The following is a 19667-nucleotide window of genomic DNA, read 5'->3' on the forward strand; positions in this document are numbered from 1 at the left end:
GAACCTTGTTCAGATCCCAGGGCTCTAACGGCCGCTTGTACGGAGTGCTGAGACGACAAACTCCCCGTAGGAACGTGCGTACCTGAGGAAGTCGTTTCTGAAAAAAATACAGATAGCGCTGAGACTTGTCCCTAAAGGGAACTGAGCGACAACCCTTTTTCCAACCTAGATTGCAGGAAGGAAGGAAACATAGACGATGCAACCGGCCAGGGAGAAACACCCTGCGCCGAGCACCGAGATAAGAATATCTTCCACGTCCTGTGGTCAATCTTGGCGGACGTTGGTATGCTAGCCTGTCTCATGGTGGCAACCACGTCCTGAGGTAATCCTGACGACACTAGGTTCCAGGACTCAATGCCACACCATCAGGTTGAGGGCCGTAGAATTCAAATGGAAGAATGGCCCTTGAGACAGCCAGTCTGATTGGTCTGGTAGTGCCCCCGGTTAGCCTACCGTGAGGCACCACAGAACCGGGAACCACAACATCCTCGGCCAATCTGTAGCGACGAGGATGGCGCGGCCGCAGTCGGTCCTGATCTAGCGCAGCACTCTGGGCAACAATGCCAGAGGTGGCACATAAGGTAGCTGGAACTGCGACCAATGCTGAACTAAGGCGTCTGCCGCCAGAGCTCGATGATTGTGAAACCGTGCCATGAAGCTGGCACATTGTTGTTGTGCCGTGACGCCATTAGATCGACGTCCGGCCTCTGTCAGCGGCGCCAGATCTCCCGAAACCCGTCCGGGTGAAGAGACCATACCCTTTCGGCCACACCCCGGCGACTTAGGAAGTCAGCTTCCTAGTTTTCCACGCCTGGGATGTGAACTGTGGATATGGTGGATGCCGTGTCTTCCACCCACATCAGAACCTGCCGGACTTCCTGGAAGGCTTGCCGGTTGCGCGTTCTTCCTTGGTGGTTGATGTATGCCACCGCTGTGGAGTTGTCCGACTGAAGTCGGATCTGCTTGCTGTCCAGCTGCTGTTGGAAGGTTTGTAGGGCAAGATACACTGCTCTGTGTTCAAGAACATTGATCTGAAGGGTGGACCCTTGCTGAGTCCACGTACCCTGAGCGCTGTGGTGGAGAAAAACTGCTCCCCACCCTGATAGACTCGCGTCTGTCGTAACTATCGCCCAGGATGGGGATAGGAAGGACCTTCTTTTTGACCCTGAGGTGGGAAGAAGCCACCACCGTAGAGATTCCTTGGCCGCCTGAGAAAGAAAGACGACTCTGTTGAGGGAGGTCGACTCCCCGTCCCATTGGCGGAGAATGTCACATTGTAGTGGACGCAGATGAAACTGCGCGAAAAGAACTGCCTCCATTGCTACCATCTTACGTAGGAAGTGCATGAGGCGTCTCAATGTGTGCGACTGGTTCTTAAAGAAGAGATTGCAGCCCGTAGTGAATGCTGTTTGTCTAGCGGAAGCTTGACTATCGCTGAGTATGAAACTCCATGCCTAGATATGTTAGCGATAGGGTCGGGGTCGGATCTGACTTCAAAAAGTTGATGATCCACCCAAAACTCTAGAGAGTCTCCAGCGCAACGTTCGGGCAGTGTCGGCATGTTTCCTAAGAGAGTGCCTTGACAAGTAGATCGTCTAAATATGGGATCACAGAGTGACCCTGAGAGTGCAGGACTGTGACTACTGCTGCCCTGACCTTGGCAAAGACCAGTGGGACTGTCGCTAGCCGGAAGGTAGAGCTACGAACAGAAGGTGTTCGTCTCCTATAACGAAGCGTAGAAACGCTAGTGCTCTGGATCAATCGGCACGTGTGGATAAGCATCCTTGATGCCTAATGATGCTAGGAAATCTCCTTGGGACATTGAGACGATGACATGGCGGAGGGATTCCATCCGGAACCGCCTGGTGTCCACGAGCTTGCTGAGCAGTTTTAGATCCAGAACGGGACGGAACGGCCCGTTCTTATAGGCACCGCAAATAATTTGGGGTAAAAACCGTGACCTTGTTCCTGAAGAGGAACGGGGGTCATCACTCTTTCTGCCTATAGAGTGCACCCTGTTTGCAGAAGAGCAGCGGCTCGGCCGGGAGGTGGAGAAGTTCTGAAGAATCGAGTTGGAGGACGAGAAGTGAGCTCTATCCTGTACCCGTGAGATAGAATGTCTCACACCCAACGGTCATTGACCTATGGCAGCTAAATATCGCCAAGGCGGGTGAGCCTGCTACCGACCGAGGATGCGGAGAGAGGAGGCCGCAAGTCATGAGGAAGCCGCCTTGGAAGCGGGTTTTCAGACTGTCTCTTTTTTGGGCGTGACTGAGCCCGCCAAGAATCTGAGCTCCTCTGATCCTTTTGAGTCCACATTGGACGAGGAAAAATGGGACCTGCCCGAGCCTCGAAAAGACCGAAACCACGACTGCCTCCTGCTCTGTTGGGGTTTGTTGTGTCCGGGCTGAGGAAAGGATGAATCCTTACCCCTGGACTGTTTAATGGTTACATCCAAATGCTCACCAAACAGTCGGCCAGCAGAAAAAGGCAACTGGTTAAGCAACCTTTTTTGGAAGCAGAATCTGCCTTCCATTCACTTAACGAGCAGACCAGGCTCTGCTTAAAAACACGGAGCAGCGGAGGCTACTGCCGTACGGTTCGCAGAGTCTAGGGCAACCTGAATCGCGTAAGAAACAAATGCAGACATTTGAGAGGTTAAGGATGCCACCTGCGGCACAGATGTACGTGTAACCGTGTCAATCTGTGTAAGACAAGCTGAAATAGCTTGGAGTGCCCCAAGGGTGAGAATGCTGGAGCCAACGGTGCGCCGACAGTCTCATAGATGGATTTAGACCAGAGATCCATCTGTCTGTCAGTGGCATCTTTAAGTGCAGCTCCATCTCCCACTGCAACTATGGATCTAGCTACAAGCCTGGAGATTGGAGGATGCCGCTTGGGACACTGGGTCCAGTCCTTGACCACGTCAGGGGGCAGGGATAACGTGTATCCTAAGCCGTTTGGAGAAGCGCATATCTGGATAAGTGTGGTGTTCCTGGACTGCCTCTCTGAAGGCAGAGTGGTCCAGAAAAATACGTGAAGCTGACTCCTCCACTGGAGGAGCTGGGTGAGAAATAACCAACATTCTATTGATGGACGCTATAAGATTATTCACTATGGCGTCACCATTAGGTGTATCCAGATTGAGAGCGGTCTCAGGATCAGAATCCTGAGCCGCTACTTCCGCCTCATTACACAGAGAGTCCTTCTGCTAGGACCCTGATGAAACCGAGGGCCGCTCATAGTGAGCCCGCTTAGGCTGTCTGGGACTGACGTCTGTGCAGAGCCGTGACTCTGGGATGCGTGTGACATTCCCGGAGCTGTTAGTTGTTCACACTGAGGGGGGCCATGGATCAATGATTCAACAGTGCCCATGTTGTGAGAGACATGTCCGGACTGCTAGGCTTCTAGTATCATAGCCATAGTCTCAGAAAATCTGTCAGTAAATACTGCAGACACCGTCCTCATTCTCTGGCCATTAGCAGAGACTCCGGCTGAGTTGGATATAATGGGGGTCTATGTAACCTGCCGGCCGTATAGCCGTACATGCTGTACCGGCTGCATAGAAAAACATGTGGTTCTGCACCTTTGTTTTACACAGAGAATATGCTGATAACTCCTCCGCACAATCCAGGAGGGTATATACAACGTGCGACCAAACAGTGCAATGTATATAGTACAAGCATATCTATAAGTGCACTTCTGCACTAGTGGGGTTAGCACCACAGGTGCTGCTTAACGCCTGTTGCAGCGATTGTGTGACTATCAGAATGCCAGGGTCTTCCACACTTGTCTCTGTATCGTACAGAAACTGACACTAATGGCTGCCGGCGTCCTTGTAGAGAAGGGAGCCGTGGGCGTGCCTGAGAAAGTGCGGGAATCCGGTTTCACAGTGCACACAGTGAGAGGGGTGGAGTATGCAAAACATACTCCAGCTCTCAGCGCTGCTGTGCTATGCAGCGTCACGCCCCTACCCTGACTGTCAGGCCTGTGGGCGGTAACGAAGGGAGACTAGGCCCAGAAGCCGGGGACTCGAGTTAATAAGCGCGGCCGGCATATCAGTGCTGGCCGGCGCGGAAGTCCCCGGCGCACCACAAATCCCAGCGGCGCCTTAAATAAAAATGGCAGCGGCGGTTAGCGCAGTAGTCACCCAATACACTAACACACCCAGCAACGCTGTGGTGTGCGATGGCACTAGTGCGGACAGCGCCGCTGTCCCTGGCGCACTAACACACCCAGCAGTGCTGCCGTGTGTCTGCGCGGTCCCCACAGGGACACAGAGTACCTCCATGTAGCAGGGCCATGTCCCTGAAGATACTCCGCTCCATGTCCAGCAGATACCAGGGGCTGTGGATGGAGCACGGTCTCAGTGCCTGGAGACCGATAGAATCCCACTTCACCCAGAGCCCTGTAAAAAGGGATGGGGAAGGAAGCAGCATGTGGGCTCCAGCCTCCGTACCCGCAATGGGTACCTCCACCTTAACAAACACCTCCGACATGAAGTGGGGTGAGAAGGGAGCATGCTGGGAGCCCTGTATGGGCCCTCTTTTCTTCCATCCGACATAGTCAGCAGCTGCTGCTGACTAAACAGTGGAGCTATGCGTGGATGTGTTGCCTCCTTCGCACAAAGCACAAAACTGGTGAGCCAGTGATCCCACTGGGGGTGTATAGCCAGAAGGGGAGGGGCCTTACACTTTTAAGTGTAATACTTTGTGTGGCCTCCGGAGGCAATAGCTATACACCCAATTGTCTGGGTCTCCCAATTAGGAGCGAAAAAGAAAAGAGAATTTTGTTACTTACCGTAATTTTTTTTTCTTATAGTTCCGTATTGGGAGACCCAGCTCCCATGGTCTGGGTCTCCCAAAGGAACGATAAAGAAAAAGAGAATTTTGTTACTTACCGTAAATTCTTTTTCTTATAGTTCCGTATTGGGAGACCCAGACCATGGGAGCTGGGTCTCCCAAAGGAACGATAAAGAAAGTGGGGCAGTCACATCGCACAGATGATATCACGCCAGCCCCGACAAATCAAATGTCCCACTGAAGATGCCAGAAGGTTAGAGATTTGAGGGCTTCATCTCTAGCTGTCGGGTACCACTGACTCGGATAATGAACTGGAGTTCTGTGAATTAATTCACTCATCTCTGCCAGTGAGCGTCCAATCTCTGCTAGCCTAAAAGCAAAGAATCTTGTGTCCACCTAGTCAATAATAAATCAATATGCCAGACAAGGATCGTACCTCCTGAATATTCATGTAGGCATCTCCGAGCAGGAGGTATGTATGGGAGCTCGGCACTTTCTCTAACAAATCTCTGAAGGGAAGAAAATAGATATGAAGTGACGACTTAGTTTAAATCCGTTTACAATGAATCAGAAATTACGCCGTCTCCCGTAGTCTGACTTAACAGCGCAAACAATTCATAACAAAGTTCTGATTGAAGTTGGAGCTTTACTTCCTCAAAACACATTAAAAGGGTATTCCAAGAATGTAATGAAATGGCGACCATGATGTTATTCAAACTGCAGCCGGTCCGAACCAGGAGGGGCTGCAGACCGAAGACATACAAACCCTAAAGCCTATGTCTTAACTGTCAGAAGAGCTGTATCACACATACTTCAGTCAGCCAGAAGCATGGGTATGATATGGGAAAAAATATATATCGCCCTTGAGGGATATCTCTAGCTCCATCCTCCTCAATGTTTATTATAAGGATGAGGGACATAAATCTCTTCACAGCCCTGCACACGGCAAACTGAGTTATGTGTGATACAGCTCTTATGTCAATTGAAACACAGGAGCTGTATGTCTTAAACCAGTCTTGACATATGATTAGGACCGGGCTGTCATTTCAATTATATTACTGGCATAATTTTATCACATTCTTGTAGAAAGCTTTAAAATTTCTAGATACATAGAACAGAATCGTGGAACCACTACCAGGAGCTAACTGCATTATATAAATACAGAACTCAATAATACAGTATGCAAGTATCTCATAAGCTCTCTCTAGTGACTGCAGGAATGCAATTTTCTCATTTAGTTCTTAATCTTTAATACAAATTGAACTACGACTACTAGAGAGAATATTATACCTACTAATGCTGTTTAGTGGTATTTTTTGCTACCTTATAGCACTACTTTCCATGCTTATACAGCTTTCTTTGTTACTTAGCCATTATCTGGAAGCCTCCGTGATCAGTACTGGTACCTCCCGGGTGTTTTAGGTGGGTGCTACTGGTCTGATGCTTTGTTGCAATGGTGGCAAAGTGTTTTTTGCCGCTTGTCCAGGGGAACGACTATCGCTTAGACATGTGTGAGAGAACAGAATCCATTATGTTCCTATAATGTCTCTCTTATAGCTAATGAAATGTTATGGGATTCAGCTAGCACTGATGAGCGCGGAAGCTTCACATTTCTGTTCACTCCCCTATTGTTCTTATTGATGCATAGTTCGGAGGAGTTATTTCTTTGTTTGAGGTACTATATCTACAGGTTACATGATGTAATAAAAGTAGAAAACTTTCAGTACACCATAAAGCATGTGTGTGCTGCAATGATTTCCCTAGTGCTCATGAAACAAATCTTATTAATTTGGAGTTCAAGAGGCATAGAAGAAGTGTATTTTGCTCACACATGTAACATACAAGGGAGTGCACTGACATCTGTTTAGGGATGGCGGTGGCATCTCGATAATGGAAAAGCAATTTTTATTTCATTTGGTGGCAACAGAAATATCAGTAGTGATAATATCTTCAATCATAAACAATAAACCCTTCACTTTCTGGCTTAAAAGTACTTTACTGTAGAAATGCTCAGTGGAAGACCCCTGTAATAGAGACACATGGGTACATCACCTATAGCAGCCGATGTAGAGCTTCTTATCTTTCCTGTGCTGGAGATAAATGTCAGCCATTTTTTCCTTGGTCTGGACAAAGTATGGTTGCTCTGGAGAAACGTTTCGGAGCATTGACAAAGCTTGTTCCACATCCCCATGAGACAGGGCCAGCTCAGCGTTCGCGATCATGAGGCGCAGTTCCTCCGCCGTCCCGGAGAATTCATTGATTGCATCTTGTAACACTTTGGCAGCTTCGTGCTGTACATGTACAAAGAGATTGTAAAAGGAAAAGTGGGAAAGGTTTATTATAAGGGTCAGGATAGATACAACACACTTGCTAGAAGAAAAGAATACTCTATGTTGCCGTTTGGTTTAATTCGACTGAAAGGCAATGACCACTCCGAGCAAGTCATGGGTACCATCACCGTGGATGGTGAATGAAAATGAGGAGGCAAAATTGGCACAATAGCTTCTTCACTGTTCTTGCTTGTGCAGCAATGCTCCCAGATGTCTGTTTTTCCCAAAAAACAAGTAAATAAGTTATACACTAGTGATGCTTATCGAGTGCCGGAACGATCTGCACTAGAATCCCCAATGATCAAGAACGGAAATCAAGCATTCTCATCTCCGCTTTTTTCATTTTCTATGGTACTGCCGAACACTGTCAAGTACTGAGGTCAGGGATTGCCCTTAACTCAGGAGGGGTGAATGTCCTAACAAGTCGGACCCTCAGCAATAAGGCTGCTTTCACACATCAGTTTTTTGGCATCAGGCACGATCCGGTGAAAAAACTGATGCGATGGATCCGGCGAAAAAATGGATCAGTTGCATCAGTTTTTTCCATCAGTTCCTTCAGTTTTTTTTTTACAGATCCGGTGTGATACTGAGCATACTCAGTTCAAAAAAACAAATCTGACGGCCGGATCCGTTTTTTGCCGCATTACGCCGGATCCGGCATCCATAGGCTTCTATTATAAAACATGCCTTATGGCCCAATCCGTTTTTTTTTTGCCGGACACAAACGTTCACTTCAACGTTTCATCCGGCTGCCGGCCAAGTAAATTTTGACAGATCCGGCAAAAACCGGATGAAACGCAAGGCCATCCGGCACAATCCGGCGCTAATGAAAGTCTATGGGGGAAAAAACAGACCCGGCAGCAACAGACGCCGGATCCGTTTTTTCATATTTTTGTCGGATTGTGCCTGATGGCAAAAAACTGATGTGTGAAAGCAGCCTAAACAAATTACTCTGCACTGCCCGGGTTCAGCTGTTTAGGGAATGAGAAACTGAAGGAGATCCTCCATTCTCATGATCTGTGCGAGTAACATAAAGTGATGACACATCTCAGCTTGGTTTGACCACTTTATGACAAACATTTAAACAGCACATTTTTATATATTTTAGTTTATATTTTTTAGGTGCTTTAATTCAGAACAGAACAGTGAGGGTCTGGGCCCTGAGACCCCACCAATCGATCATAAGACTAAATAAGAAGTGTGCAGCTCAGGAGACGTAAGTGCCTAAACAGCAAAGTACAGATTCACTACAAAGTCATAGGGACACACAAAGTGGGGGTATGGATGTAATAGAAATGCTGACTTTTTATGGCCTCCATACTCCACCATGTGTACATGTGCCACCCCTGCAGCAGTCGGACTGCTCGGATCCGCAGGTTTTGCTGTGGCTCGAGGGTCCCCGGACCCAGCGCTCAGCGGCTACTCAAATAAAAGGGGGGAATATTTACAAGGGGATAGTTCGTGACGCCACCCATAGTGTGCGGTAAGGGAGTACCGCCGCTGCCGATGGGAGTACCCGGGGTGGATGGAGCGGGTCAGCAAGATGGTAGTCCCTCCACGGGTAGGGAAGGCCCCGGGGCTCCGTAGGGATGGTGAATGGGATGGTGGAGGTGATTTGGGCAGGTCAGGACCCGGGGAGGCAAGTGTACTCCCTCAGGCGGTCAATAATCAGACTCTGACACAGAAGTAAACCAAATTTCTGGGTGCCGCTGCCACTCTGGGGAGCCCGTCCGGGTGTCCGTCTCCACTGGTATTGCTTAGTGGTCCGGAGCCTGCCTCCAAGCACAATTGTGTAGATGTTCCTGAGTGACCCTTCGGCCTGAAGCTGTCGGGGTCCCGCTCCCTATAGTAATATAGGGTAGCTGTGCTCTCGATGGCTGACACTTGAGATTTCAGTGGGCCGCATAAGCTGGAAAGCCCTATCCCCCTTGTTGTGTTGGTGCCTTGGATCTCTGAGCTCTTGTGGAAAGTTCATAAAGAGACTATCCTCCACAGGTGAATTATCAGGTTGCATGAAGCTACTCCCTGATCTAGGGTCTTGTACCCCGCCATGCTCTGTACCAATCCGGTTACTGGACTTCTAATACCGACCGTTCTCCAAAACTAAGTCTGCTACACCTCCTCCAATACCCTCCGACTGGGTTTCCGACTCCTCTGCTCCCAGACCACCGTCTGCGACCCAACCAAGGTCACACAGGGAGCTACAACTCCCTCAGCTCCTCACTCTTCGAGGGCTACTACTGATCTGACTTACTCCCTCCCACCAGTCTGCCTGACCCCTAGGTGTGTGGCCCTTTTCCAGCTAGACCACCCACTGGTGTGCCTGACAGGGTGTGGTGTGGTTAGGATTTGAGTGCTGATGGAAGCAATCCAAGTGTGTAGGAACCCAGAACCATGGAGGGTGGGTTCTGCACCATAAGAGACAGAGGTGCAGTTCCCTGTGACACCCTGATAGAGTCAGGGGCCTCACATACACTCACATACACGCTCAGAAAGAAGTAGTGCGCTCCTATGACTTTCTACTGACTGACGTCTGTCTCCTGAGCTGCGTGCTTAAAGAGGTCTTTTGACTGATTAGTTGGGGTCTCAGGACCTGGACCACCACCGATCTGCTCAGAATTAAAGGACCTAAAACATATGATAAAAATATACATAAGTTTACTTACTCTTTAAATGTTCTAATAAAGCTTTCCTTTACTCCTCAGGTGTACAGTTCTCAATAATGGATTGCACAGATCTGTGAGGTTCTCTGTGCACTTGCAAACCGGCAAAATTGGCCTAACTATCTGATAGTGATCTCGCCATGTTATCTTACTGATTCCTTCAACTACTCCAAAATGTTCTAGATCCTTAAAAGATATTCTGGTATGTAGCCATTATGTACCACCTCCATCACGGTTCATATTTACTTCACAAGACCCAGAATGGGTCAGCTTTCCTAATCTCACCTGTGGAGCTTGTCCCCAAAATTGATCAGGTTATGGAATGTTTGGACTCCAATTCTAAGAAATGTAAAATTGTTCATGATATAAATTGCAATTCCATTGGGAATATTTACTGGGCTATTTGCCCATATAATAATATTATCTATGTAGGGCTAACACTGCAAAAAATTAGGGTCAAGACCCTTGACCCTTGAGCACATTTGAGACATTAAAAAATGCTGCAAAGCTTAATGAGTCCGATAAAATTGAGGCACTTTAAATTTACCCAAAACATTTTAAAGAGCACAATTGCAATTGGGGCCTTCTACGCTTTAGAGGAATTGACAAAATCCATTTAGGTGCCAGAGGTGGAAATATCAAGAAATTACTGGCACAAAAAGGAGGCCAAATAGATGACTGTTTTGGATACCATCAAACCCAAGGGGTTAAAGAATTGGATCAGCTCTAAATCTTTTCTATGTTAGGATTCTTCACGTTGCGGTGGGTGGGGATGGGCGGATTCGGTTGTCTTTCTTGCATTGCCTCTTATGTTGTCTTTGGTCTTGATTACCTATATATGTCTTTCAGGCTGAATTTTGGAGCTGATGAGAAAAATATACCTCATAACCATAACTTCTTATATTAAAGGACACGGGTACCCACAATGGGGCACTACCCGTGCCTAGCACATACTCCAAAACTTATGACAAAACAAGAGAATCCAGAGTAATAAAGTGCAAAGCATATAACAATGTTTATTAATATATGAAATAGACAGAGACACACAAAGGAAAAGAAGGGAATTTTGTTTACTTACCGTAAATTCCTTTTCTTCTAGCTCCAATTGGGAGACCCAGACAATTGGGTGTATAGGCTATGCCTCCGGAGGCCGCACAAAGTATTACACTAAAAGTGTAAAGCCCCTCCCCTTCTGCCTATACACCCCCCGTGCTCCCACGGGCTCCTCAGTTTTGGTGCAAAAGCAAGAAGGAGGAAAAAAATTATAAACTGGTTTAAAGTAAATTCAATCCGAAGGAATATCGGAGAACTGAAACCATTCAACATGAACAACATGTGTACACAAAAAAACAGGGGCGGGTGCTGGGTCTCCCAATTGGAGCTAGAAGAAAAGGAATTTACGGTAAACAAAATTCCCTTCTTCTTTGTCGCTCCATTGGGAGACCCAGACAATTGGGACGTCCAAAAGCAGTCCCTGGGTGGGTAAATAATACCTCATAATAGAGCCGTAACGGCTCCGTCCTACAGGTGGGCAACCGCCGCCTGAAGGACTCGCCTACCTAGGCTGGCATCCGCCGAAGCATAGGTATGCACCTGATAGTGTTTCGTGAAAGTGTGCAGGCTCGACCAGGTAGCCGCCTGACACACCTGTTGAGCCGTAGCCTGGTGCCTCAAAGCCCAGGACGCACCCACGGCTCTGGTAGAATGGGCCTTGAGCCCTGAGGGAACCGGAAGCCCAGCAGAACGGTAAGCTTCGAGAATTGGTTCCTTGATCCACCGAGCCAGGGTTGATTTGGAAGCCTGTGACCCTTTACGCTGGCCGGCGACAAGGACAAAGAGTGCATCCGAGCGGCGCAGGGGCGCCGTACGAGAAATGTAGAGTCTGAGTGCTCTCACCAGATCTAACAAGTGCAAATCCTTTTCACATTGGTGAATTGGATGAGGGCAAAAAGAGGGTAAGGAGATATCCTGATTGAGATGAAAAGGGGATACCACCTTAGGTAAAAATTCCGGAACCGGACGCAGAACCACCTTGTCCTGGTGAAACACCAGGAAAGGAGCTTTGCATGACAATGCTGCTAGCTCAGACACTCTCCGAAGTGAAGTGACTGCTACTTCCTAGCCTGTCTCATAGTGGCAATGACCTCTTGAGATAATCCTGAAGACGCTAAGATCCAGGACTCAATGGCCACACAGTCAGGTTGAGGGCCGCAGAATTCAGATGGAAAAAACGGCCTTTGAGACAGCAAGTCTGGTCGGTCTGGTAGTGCCCACGGTTGGCCGACCGTGAGATGCCACCGATCCGGGTACCACGACCTCCTCGGCCAGTCTGGAGCGACGAGGATGGCGCGGCGGCAGTCGGTCCTGATCTTGCGTAACACTCTGGGCAACAGTGCCAGCGGAGGAAACACATAAGGGAGTTGAAACTGCGACCAATCCTGAACTAAGGCGTCTGCCGCCAGAGCTCTGTGATCGTGAGAACGTGCCATGAATGCCGTGACCTTGTTGTTGTGCCGGGACGCCATTAGGTCGACGTCCGGCATCCCCCAGCGGCAACAGATCTCCTGTAACACGTCCGGGTGAAGGGACCATTCCCCTGCGTCCATGCCCTGGCGACTGAGAAAATCTGCTTCCCAGTTTTCCACGCCCGGGATGTGAACTGCGGAGATGGTGGAGGCCGTGGCTTCCACCCACATCAAAATCCGCCGGACCTCCTGGAAGGCTTGCCGACTGCGTGTTCCTCATTGGTGGTTGATGTAAGCCACCGCTGTGGAGTTGTCCGACTGAATTCGGATCTGCTTGCCTTCCAGCCACTGCTGGAACGCTTTTAGGGCTAGATACACTGCCCTGATCTCCAGAACATTGATCTGAAGTGAGGACTCTTGCAGAGTCCACGTACCCTGAGCCCTGTGGTGGAGAAAAACTGCTCCCCACCCTGACAGACTCGCGTCCGTCGTGACCACCGCCCAGGATGGGGGTAGGAAGGATTTCCCCTTCGATAATGAAGTGGGAAGAAGCCACCACCGAAGGGAAGCTTTGGTTGCCTGAGAGAGGGAGACGTTCCTGTCGAGGGACGTCGGCTTCCTGTCCCATATGCGTAGGATGTCCCATTGAAGAGGACGCAGGTGAAACTGCGCGAACGGGACTGCCTCCATTGCTGCCACCATCTTCCCCAGGAAGTGCATGAGGCGCCTCAAGGGGTGTGATTGACCTTGAAGGAGAGATTGCACCCCCGTCTGCAGTGAGCGCTGCTTGTTCAGCGGAAGCTTCACTATCGCTGAGAGGGTATGAAACTCCATGCCAAGATATGCCAGCGATTGGGCCGGTGTCAGATTTGACTTTGGAAAATTGATGATCCACCCGAAACTCTGGAGAGTCTCCAGAGTCGCGGTGAGGCTGTGCTGGCATGCCTCTTGAGAGGGAGCCTTGACCAGCAGATCGTCTAAGTAAGGGATCACCGAGTGACCCTGAGAGTGGAGGACCGCAACTACTGCAGCCATGGCCTTGGTGAAAACCCGTGGGGCTGTCGCCAGGCCGAACGGCAGTGCCACGAACTGCAGGTGTTCGTCTCCTATGGCGAAGCGCAGGAAGCGCTGATGCTCTGGAGCAATCGGTACGTGGAGATAAGCATCTTTGATATCGATCGATGCAAGGAAATCTCCTTGGGACATTGAGGCGATGACGGAGCGGAGGGATTCCATCCGGAACCGCCTGGTCTTTACGTGTTTGTTGAGCAGTTTTAGGTCCAGGACAGGACGGAAAGACCCGTGCTCCTTTGGAACCACAAACAGGTTGGAGTAAAAACCGTGACCCTGTTGCTGAAGAGGAACAGGGACCACCACTCCTTCTGTCTTCAGAGTGCCCAGCTCCTGCAGAAGAGCATCGGCTCGCTCGGGAGGCGGAGATGTTCTGAAAAATCGAGTCAGAGGACGAGAGCCGAACTCTATCCTGTAACCGTGAGACAGAATGTCTCTGACTTAGACCGCCATGGATCGGAGTTCCTCTGATCCTTCTGAGGCCTTTTGTACGAGGAGAATTGGGACCTGCCCGCACCCCGAAAGGACCAAAACCTCGACTGTCCCCTCCTCTGTTGGGGTAATTTTGGTTTGGCCTGGGGTAAGGATGTTTCCTTTCCCATGGATTGTTTGATGATTTCATCCAGCCTCTCACCAAACAAACGGTCGCCAGAAAATGGCAAACCGGTTAAGCACTTTTTGGAAGCCGAATCTGCCTTCCATTCCCGTAGCCACAAGGCTCTGCGTATTGCCACCGAATTGTCGGCTGCAACCGCCGTAGGCTCGCAGAGTCCAGGACAGCATTAATAGCGTAGGACGCAAATGCCGACGTTTGAGAAGTTATGGACGCCACTTGCGGCGCAGACGTACGTGTGAGTGCGTCAATTTGCGCTTGACCCGCTGCAATAGCTTGGAGTGCCCATACGGCTGCGAATGCTGGAGCAAAAGACGCGCCGATAGCTTCATAGATGGATTTCAACCAGAGCTCCATCTGTCTGTCAGTGGCATCCTTGAGTGAAGCCCCATCTTCAACAGCAACTATGGATCTAGCCGCCAGTCTGGAGATTGGAGGATCCACCTTGGGACACTGAGTCCCGCCCTTGACCACGTCCGGGGGGAAGGGATAACGTGTATCCTTAAGGCGCTTGGAAAAAACGCTTATCTGGACAAACTCGCTATTTCTGGACTGTCTCTCTGAAGTCGGAGTGATCCAGAAACATACTCGTTGTACGCTTGGGGAACCTGAAACGGAATTTCTCCTGCTGAGAGGCTGACTCCTCCACTGGAGGAGCCGAGGGAGAAATATCCAACATTTGATGTATGGACGCGATAAGATCATTCACTATGGCGTCACCATCAGAAGTATCAAGGTTGAGAGCGGCCTCAGGATCCGAATCCTGATCAGCTACCTCCGCTTCATCATACAGAGAGTCCTCCTTCTGAGACCCTGAACAATGTGATGAGGTCGAGGGGATTTCCCAGCGAGCTCGCTTAGGCGGTCTGGGGTTGCGGTCCGTGTCAGAGACCTCACCCTGGGATCTATGAGACACCCCGGGGGAACATTGTTGTTCCAACTGAGGGGAACCAGGGGGCAATGATTCCACAGTGCCCATGGTCTGAGATACCGGTCTGGACTGCAAAGCTTCTAGAATCTTAGCTATAGTTTCAGAAAGTCTGTCAGTAAAAACTGCAAACTCCGTCCCTGTCACCTGGACAGTGTTAGCTGGTGGTTCCCCCTGGGCCCCCCTTAGCAGAGGCTCTGGCTGAGCAAGTGCCACAGGGGCCGAGCAGTGCACACAATGAGGGTCAGTGGAACCTGCCGGTAGCGAGGTCGTACATGCGGCGCAGGCAGCATAGTAAGCCTGTGTTTTGGCACCCCTGCCTCTTGTGGGTGCCATGCTGTTGTCTCCCCTGAGCAACACAATAGGGTATATAGCCAGAAAACCACCGTGCACCATACAGTGTAAAGTATAGCTTATAAACATATAATCTATAATTACACTTCTGCACAAGTGGGGCCAGCACCTCAGGTGCTGATTACCGCCCGCTTAAAGCGGTTGTGTGGCCACCAGCATCCCTGCCTGGGTCCCCCAGAGCTTGTCTCCCCTCTGCAGCGTCAGGGGAGCTGACAGGAATGGCTGCCGGCGTCCTGAGGAGAGGAGGGAGCCGTGGGCGTGACCCAGAAAGTGCGGGAACTGGTGCCCCACTGTGCACAGTGAGGGGGGTGGAGTATGCAAAGCATGCTCCAGCCCTCAGTGCTGCCGTCCTGTACAGCGTCCCGCCCTTCACCTGACTGGCAGGGCTGGGGGCGGGAAGAAAAAGAGACTAGGCCGCAAAAGCCGGGGACTCGAGTTATAAGCGCGGCCGCCGTATAAGCGCGGTCAGCGCGGAAGTCCCCGGCGCACTAACAGTCCCAGCCGCGCCGCAGTGATAACAATGGCAGCGGCGGTCAGCGCGGCAGTCCCCATACACTAACACACTCAGCGACGCTGCAGTGTGTAATGGCACAAACGCAGTCAGCGCCGCGGTCCCCGGTGCACTAGCACACCCAGCAATGCTGGAGTGTTGCTGTGCGCGGTCCCCACGGGGACACAGAGTACCTCAAAGTAGCAGGGCCATGTCCCTGAACGATACTCGGCTCCTATCCAGCAGAGTCCTCAGGAGCTGTGGATGGAGCACGGTCTCATGTGCCTGGAGACCGATAGGATCCCACTTCACCCAGAGCCCTAAGGGGGATGGGGAAGGAAAACAGCATGTGGGCTCCAGCCTCCGTACCCGCAATGGATACCTCAACCTTAACAACACCGCCGACAAGAGTGGGGTGAGAAGGGAGCATGCTGGGGGCCCTGTTATGGGCCCTCTTTTCTTCCATCCGACATAGTCAGCAGCTGCTGCTGACTAAGCTGTGGAGCTATGCGTGCATGTCTGCCTCCTTCGCACAAAGCAAAAAAACTGAGGAGCCCGTGGGAGCACGGGGGGTGTATAGGCAGAAGGGGAGGGGCTTTACACTTTTAGTGTAATACTTTGTGCGGCCTCCGGAGGCATAGCCTATACACCCAATTGTCTGGGTCTCCCAATGGAGCGACAAAGAAATGGCCATTATAAAACACCATAAAAACACCAATGGGGGGATATAACCCTATAATGGAACAAGGGGATGACTACAAAAGTGCACAAAAATAACCCAAGTTAATATAGAGTCAAATAGATGTTATCTGCAAAGTACTGCAAGTAAAATATAGATGTCACATCCTCCCTGATGAAGCGTTGTCCACAGGGGTATCAACTGATCTTCGAAACGTACATTGGAGGTTTAGGGGGCTTATCTACATGGGGGGTCCCCTCCATTGGGACCTGTGGTTTTTGCACTTAGTGTTTCGACCAGGGGTACTCAGATCCGGGCCACGGGGTCACTTCTGTGGGTATCACGGTGGCGTGACCCGGTCTGTGATCCCAGGCTCCACAGTAAAAGGGGATTTGGTAAGGGAGATTGTCTGTGACGCCACCCACGGTTGTGGTGATTGTGTGGACACCACCGCTGCTCTGGACGGGGATCCTGGGAGCGGTGAGAGGGAGCAGCTTTGTTGTTATTTCTCCCCTCCGTGGGTAGGGGGGTTGGTTGTCCCGGGGCCCGGTGAGGTAGGTGGATGGTTGCAGGCGGGTTATGGGGTCTGGTGAGGTGCAGGGTCGCGGGGGCAGCGCGGTGCCGCACGGCACGGTGGTACTCACTCAGCCAGTAATGATGATGACACAGTTCTCAGTAAAACACACGGCTGGATGGACGGGTCCCACAGACGGCTGCGGTTGTTGTTTCTCCCCTGACCCAGTTTGGTGGTGTAAGTTTTTTCTTTCACCTCCGTGCACACTCCTCCTGTGTTCCGGTTTCCAGCTGGCTCCCCGGTTCAGTACAGGTGGGCCACCGCCCAGCCCCGGCTACCTACGGTTCCACTAAATGTCTTCCCGGCTCCCTGCAGACGGCCACTACCGTCTGCCTGACTTTCTGTACGAGGGCCCTAAGCTCCGACCTAGGCCCCTGGCTATGTCTGCCTCTCTGCAGACCTCCTCTCTCTTCCTCTGCCTGAACTTGACTGGGCTTGTTTCCTGCCTCAGGCCAGCCAAACTCCTGGGTGGGCGTCTCCAATCCTGACTCTGCCCACCTGGTGTGTCTGTCTGAGCCCGAGGCAGAAAGCAGGTCACTTTGGGGATGTCTGCTGTGAACTGCTGGGGGTGGGGGTATGTGTGTGTTATTATCTGTGGCCCCTGGCATGTCCAGGGCGCCACATTCCCCCTTAGCAAAATGCAGACCGTCCGCGGGCTGCCCGTCCAACACCGGTTTTATTTTTCTTTTAACTGCAAAAAGAATAAAACGTTTTAAACATTTTCACACATGCATTTTCAATCTTCCCACAACGGGATGCACATTACTTTAACGTTGCAACAACAATTAACACTTTTAATAATGGCAATGTAACGGGTCCTTTAGTCACCCACCCAAACAACCTGGCCCTGATGCTGCCCCTAAGAAATGGGCAGCACCCCTTGACCCCAGTCCAGAACCAAGCTGCCCAGACAGTTAACGGGATGGGTGCTTCGCTGCCGTTGCGGCCGGGCGGACTGCCGGAGCCGTCGTCATCTCCATCGCGGCCGCTGGGATGGAAGCCGGGACCGGTGGCAGGGCGTTGACAAAGGTAAGACCTGGTGACCCCAGGTCTGGGCCCTCCCTCGCAGATGCTGCGAGCTCCGCTACCGGTGACAGGGGTAACGGGTCGGTCGGGGCGTTGGCCGCGAGCACGGGCACCGAGGTTTCAGCGGTGCCGGACGGACGGGACATCTCGTGCAGCGGTGTTCCAGGAACCAAACACTGGCAGAGTCCTGGCGTCCCTGCTTCCACAGCCGCGGTTCACATGCGGCCGGACGCCATCCCGTCCCCCTTTAGCCTCTTTTTAGCACTTCCTTCTTCAGGGGGCGGGGCTCCACTTTCGCGCCTTTCCTGCTCGGGGAAGACGCTCGAGCGGGAAATTTTTCGCGCCCAAGATGGCGGCTTACCAAAACTTTCGGCCGGACACCTCCGGCGGTAACAAGGCGCACCTCTACCAAACGGCAGAGCGGTAGGATCCTGTTTGTGACGCCAAATGTTTGGCCCAGGGACCAGGGGTACTCAGATCCGGTCCACGGGGTCACTTCTGTGGGTATCACGGTGGCGTGACCTGGTCTGTGATCCCAGACTCCACAGTAAAAGGGGATTTGGTAAGGGAGATTGTCCGTGACGCCACCCACAGTTGTGGTGATTGTGTGGACACCACCGCTGCTCTGGACGGGGATCCCGGGAGCGGTGACAGGGAGCAGCTTTGTTGTTATTTCTCCCCTCCGTGGGTAGGGGGGTTGGTTGTCCCGGGGCCCGGTGAGGTAGGTGGATGGGTAGCAGGCGGGTTATGGGGCCTGGTGAGGTGCAGGGTCGCGGGGGCAGCGCGGTGCCGCACGGCACGGTGGTACTCACTCAGCCGGTAATGATGATGACACAGTTCTCAGTAAAACACACGGCTGGATGGGCGGGTCCCACAGACGGCTGCGGTTGTTGTTTCTCCCCTGACCCAGTTTGGTGGTGTAAGTCCTTTCTTTCACCTCCGTGCACACTCCTTCTGCGTTCCGGTTTCCAGCTGGCTCCCCGGTTCAGTAGAGGTGGGCCACCGCCCAGCCCCGGCTACCTACGGTTCCACCAACTGTATTCCCGGCTCCCTGCAGACGGCCACTACCGTCTGCCTGACTTTCTGTACGAGGGCCCTAAGCTCCGACCTAGGCCCCTGGCTATGTCTGCCTCTCTACAGACCTCCTCTCTCTTCCTCTGCCTGAACTTGACTGGGCTTCTTTCCTGCCTCAGGCCAGCCAAACTCCTGGGTGGACGTCTCCAATCCTGACTCTGCCCACCTGGTGTGTCTGTCTGAGCCCGAGGCAGAAAGCAGGTCACTTTGGGGATGTCTGCTGTGAACTGCTGGGGGTGGGGGTGTGTGTGTGTTGTTATCTGTGGCCCCTGGCTTGTCCAGGGCGCCACATTAGCACTTTACAATTTTCTATTCACCATCAGCTGCTATACCTGCATTGTACTGGTTAAAAATACCAGCTAGGATGTGACATCTATATTTTACTTGCAGTACTTTGCAGGTAACATCTATTTGACTCTATATTAACTTGGGTTATTTTTGTACACTTTTGTAGTCATCCCCTTGTTCCATCTTGGGGTTATATCCCCCCATTGGTGTTTTTATGGTGTTGTCTAATGAGCATTTTTCCTTTGTGTGTCTCTGTCTATTTCATATATTAATAAACATTGTTATATGCTTTGCACTTTATTACTCTGGA

General features: G+C 51.2%; 1 protein-coding gene across 1 annotated transcript in view; it reads right to left on the bottom strand.

Moving 5' to 3' along the window:
* The window catches only part of TTC21B (tetratricopeptide repeat domain 21B), a 265962-nt gene that overhangs the window by 77282 nt on the left and 169013 nt on the right, over window positions 1-19667 (bottom strand). Inside the window, exons 15-16 of the mRNA XM_075317283.1 lie at window positions 6855-7093; window positions 5239-5311 (exon numbers count right to left, since the gene is read on the bottom strand). Of these exons, the coding sequence (XP_075173398.1) occupies window positions 5239-5311; window positions 6855-7093 (312 nt within the window). The remainder of the gene's footprint in view (window positions 1-5238; window positions 5312-6854; window positions 7094-19667) is intronic.

The sequence above is a fragment of the Anomaloglossus baeobatrachus genome, chromosome 7 (genome assembly GCF_048569485.1).
Source record: "Anomaloglossus baeobatrachus isolate aAnoBae1 chromosome 7, aAnoBae1.hap1, whole genome shotgun sequence".
NCBI lineage: Eukaryota > Metazoa > Chordata > Amphibia > Anura > Aromobatidae > Anomaloglossus > Anomaloglossus baeobatrachus.